This window comes from Triticum aestivum, chromosome 4A (assembly GCF_018294505.1).
Source record: "Triticum aestivum cultivar Chinese Spring chromosome 4A, IWGSC CS RefSeq v2.1, whole genome shotgun sequence".
Lineage (NCBI taxonomy): Eukaryota > Viridiplantae > Streptophyta > Magnoliopsida > Poales > Poaceae > Triticum > Triticum aestivum.
This window is the reverse complement of record NC_057803.1, coordinates 482,326,148-482,330,699: the sequence shown is the minus strand read 5'-3', so window position 1 is coordinate 482,330,699 and position 4,552 is coordinate 482,326,148. Positions and strand designations below refer to the sequence as shown.

Here is a 4,552-nt window from a genome sequence, read left to right as displayed (position 1 = left end):
CTGCAACTGTTTGGAAGTATCTGTGAGCCACGAGGACTCAGTAATCTCACACCCGCGAGATCAAGACTATTTAAGCTTATGGGTAGAAAAGGGTAGTGAGGTGGAGATGCAGCAAGCACTAAGCATATATGGTGGCTAACATACGCAAATAAGAGCGAGAAGAGAAGCAAAGCAATGGGCGAGAAGCTAGAAGTGATCCTGAAACTACTTATGTTCAAGCATAACACAAGACCGTGTTCACTTCCCGGACTCCGCCGAGAAGATACCATCACGGCTACACATGCGGTTGATGCATTTTAATTAAGTTAAGTGTCAAGTTCTCAACAACCGGATATTAACAAATTCCCATCTGCCACATAACCACGGGCACGGCTCTCAAAAGTTTATACCCTGAAGGGGTGTCCCAACTTAGCCCATCACAAGCTCTCACGGTCAATGAAGGATATTCCTTCTCCCGGGAAGACCCGATCAGTCACGGAATCCCGGTTACAAGACATATCGACAATGGTAAAACAAGACCAGCAAAGCCGCCCGATGTGCCAACAAATCTCGATAGGAGTCGCACGTATCTCATTCTCAGGGCACACCAGATGGGCCAGACATCGGGTTGGCATAGATCCTGGTTGCCTAGGGGGCGCCGGACATCGCCCAGGTTGGACCAACACTCAGAGGAGCTCTGGCCCGGGGGTTTAAAATAAAGATGACCCTTGAGTCTGCAGAACCCACAGGAAAAGGCTTAGGTGGCAAATGTTAAAAGCAAGGTTGGCCTTGCTGGAGGAGTTTTATTCAAAGCAAACTGTCAAGGGGTTACCATAACACCCAACGCGTAAGGAACATAAAATCAAGGAACATAACACCGGTATGATGGAGACTAGGGTGGCAAGAGTGGAACAAAACACCAGGCATAAGGCCGAGCCTTCCTCCCTTTACCAAGTATATAGATACATTAAAGTAAATAAGATATAATAATGATATCCCAACAATATCCATGTTCCAACATGGAACAAACTTGATCTTCACCTGCAACTAGCAACGCTATAAGAGGGGCTGAGCAAAAGCGGTAACATAGCCAAACAACGGTTTACTAGGAAAGGTGGGTTAGAGGCTTGACATGGCAATATGGGAGGCATGATATAGCAAGTTGTAGGTAACGCGGCATAGCAATAGAGCGAGCAACTAGCAAGCAAAGATAGAAGTGATTTCGAGGGTATGGTCATCTTGCCTGAGATCCCGCAAGGAAGAAGAACGGGTCCAAGAAGAAGGCAAACAGACGTAGTCGAACGCATCCTCACAACTCCGGAACGGAACCGAAGCTAACGAGAGAAGCAACCTAGAAAGAAGCAAGCAACATAGTAAACAACCATCACATAAACATGGCATAATGCACAATCAAGTATGATGCATGTCCGGTTTAATGAGGCATGGCATGGCAAAGTGCACAAACAACACTGCAAGTTAAGTGGAGCTCGATATGCATCAAGATGCATATTGACAAAACACCACATTACTTATTTAGTACCCTCTCGTTTATGTACCCAACAATATTAAATGTTGTTAAACATGGCAAGAGGGGAATCATATGAAAAGCTACATATCTAGGCAAGTTTAAATGAGGCCGGAACAACAAGCAACAAGTCCGGAAAATCCTCATATGCAAAAATATGGATTTGGTATGTTTTGTCCTAAAGCATATTTTAGAGTTGTTAAACATGCAAAGTAAGTACACCATGTTTTTCTATGCATTTTTCTACCCCATTCACATATAAAGTTTATTTAAATCCGAGCTACAATTATTTAGTTATGAATTAAAGCATTTTAACATGGCATTTGAACAAATTTAAACAAACATCAATTTAAACATTTCAAACATGCATGAAAGTGGCATATTATGAAAGTAGATGAAATTCTAAGCAAGTTACATATATAAAACATTTTAAACCGATGCACGGTTCATGAGTTATTAAATGCATGAAGTTAGGGGGTTTTATGTAAAAACTGCAGTCTAAGATTAATTAGGCAAATTCGTTCGCGGGAAAAAATAGTGACTCGGGCTGAATCTGGACAGGAAGCCCAACAGAGGGAAAAAAGAAAAAAAAAGGAGGGACGCTGGGGTGGCCTTACCATGGGCCTCGGCCCATCTACTAAGGAGGTGGTAGAGGCAGACGTCTAGTGGAGCGCTGGCTGGGCCGACTTGGCGTTGGCTGGCCCAGATGCGCGAGGCGGGGAGGCTACGGGCGTCGCCCTCTGTTCGACAGAAACACAGAGGACCAGCGGCGCTGGAGCTCGCGACGCTGGCTCGCGAGGGACTCCGGCGAAGCAGAGAGGCAGGGGACGGACACGGGAAAGCGAGGGAGGCCCGGATCCTCCAAATCCGGTGGCGTTCGGCTTGTGGAGGCCGGCGGCGAGCTACACAACCATGGAAGCTGTTGTTGTCTGAAGGAAAAAAGACAGAGAAGTTCAGAGGGGAAACAAGGGAAGAAGAGGGACCGCAGGGACATGACAGGAGCGCGACGGCCTGAGAGAACCTACGGTTCGACAGCGAAGAGGCCAGGAAGAGAGCGGGTCCGGCGGGGCGCTTGCCGACGCGGCTGCCGGAGAAGAACGACAGATGGCGCGGGCGGTCATGGGGTTTCCGTCGGGCGGTAGGGATGGAGCAGACGCGAGGGATTCCCTCCCTGGAACGAGGCGGATACAAGGGGAAGCGAGAGGAAGGCAGCGGCGACGAGGACGACCATGGATGTTCTGGAGATGGTGTTGAGGCCGTCGGGGATGGAGGTGCTGGCGGCAAGGTTCGATGAAGGCCGCAGAGGCAAGGTGCATCAGCTCGGTTCCGTGGAGATGCTCTAGCACGAGAAGATCGAGCGCTCCTCGCTCGGGGATGCGCTGCTCGAGGAGGAGAAACTGCAGATGCGGCTGGGGCAGGGGAGGAGCTTGAGTGTGTTGGAGGAGGTCCTGCTGGAGGTGGTCACCGGCGACGTTTGGGTGTCCCGGCGAGCTACGGCTCGTAGCCGGCAGCAACGAGAACGGAGGAGAGGTGATGCTCGGGCAAGGAGGCCTTGGGCACGGGCGCAAGGAAGCTTCAGATCGGGAGCTCCTCTGCCGATCTTATTTGGAGGAGGAGGCACCGTCAAGGTGGATCGAGTTGGGTGCTGGTTGCGGGAGCTCGAGGATTGAGGAAAGAGGAGGCCGATGGAATTTTGGATCGGGGGGCGGACGAGGCTAGTGATTGGCCCGGTGGGGAATGGGAGGATCCCGAGGTGGGAGATGCTGGCGGCGGCTGCGGGGGACAAAGTCCCTAGGTTTTAGGGTTTGCCCAAAATATACTAGGGGTGGAGTACATATATGGAAAAGAGGAGAGTTGGGTCATCCGATCGAAATCCGACGGTCGGCAATAAAATGCTTTGGGAGTCCAAACAAATAATCGCAGATGTTTTAGGGATGTTTGGGGATGATCCGGACCCAACGGTAACGATAGTCCGGTTCGGGTTCGGAGAAGTTTCGGACACGGGCGAGGGGTCGATGCACTATGCAAAGAGGGTTAGGCGGACGAGGTCAAGTGTGTGGTTTGACTGATAAGAGGGAGGAGGAATGCAACCCGGCAACCATTTCCGGAGACCGAAAACGTCCGACGATAGACCGGCTATATTGCCGCTATAGTTATCTGTTGGGGCATCAAATGGACTCCAAACGTGATGAAATTTGATAGGCAGTCTACCTACACTATAATAAGACCGCACGCCAACTCTCATCCCATTTCGAGAACATTTTTCGGCCACTTATAAAATAATATTTCATAGGTGCCGCGGGCGCGTGCAAGTGTGTCTGGGCTCAGAACGGACAACAGAAAGAACGAGGAGACCGGGACGGATGCAAGTTTTGAAAACATGCAGATGCGATGCACATGATGACATGGAAAGATGCAACACACAAGCGAACGACATGGCAACAACAGCGAATAACTGGAAGACACCTGGCGCATCGGATTCCGGGCGTCACACACACCATGGGCCAAAGGTAGGCAAGTCTGGGTACCCCAGTTCCCAGGATGCCGACAGTAGCCCCCGGTCCCAAGGGGTGCTCGGATTTGGCTTCGAGGCGAAGCCAAAGGGAAAGTGCGGAGCACCGCGGGCCCCAACCACCCGCGGCCTTGATTGACGCATGGCGATTGACAGGACGTGGGCATCTCCGCTTCCCCATGCTACCTCGGCAACCGTTCAGCTTGACGAGTCCCTGCTGCATGTGGAAAAAATCTTCATTACCTACGATCATGGAGGACGACGGTCGGCCTATTTATGGTTATAAATGAGGGAGGGGGCAGAGCCCCCATCACTCATCTCTTCCTCCATTCCGCCTGCTTCTTCTTCCTCTTTGCTCCACCACCTTGCAATGACACTCATGGCGTCGACAAAGAGATTCTCGGCCGCAGAGAAGGGGAAGGCTCGCCAGGAGGGGCCCGACTCGCCACCGCCTAAGAGGGGGCGTGGTCACCCACGCAAGCACGCCGCAACCCCCCCTGTGGTCCCTCGTGGGCGCGGACGGACTTCCTCGGGGT

General features: G+C 51.4%; 1 protein-coding gene across 1 annotated transcript; it reads right to left on the bottom strand.

Moving 5' to 3' along the window:
* Positions 1 to 1,222: 1,222 nt before the first annotated feature.
* On the bottom strand, positions 1,223 to 2,818 carry LOC123082108 (uncharacterized; the record flags this gene model as incomplete). The annotated part of the gene is given in 2 exon segments (XM_044504523.1): positions 1,223 to 1,330; positions 2,122 to 2,818. Coding segments are annotated over 2 exon segments (714 nt in total), but the record flags the coding sequence as incomplete, so codon positions are not given.
* Positions 2,819 to 4,552: the final 1,734 nt, after the last annotated feature.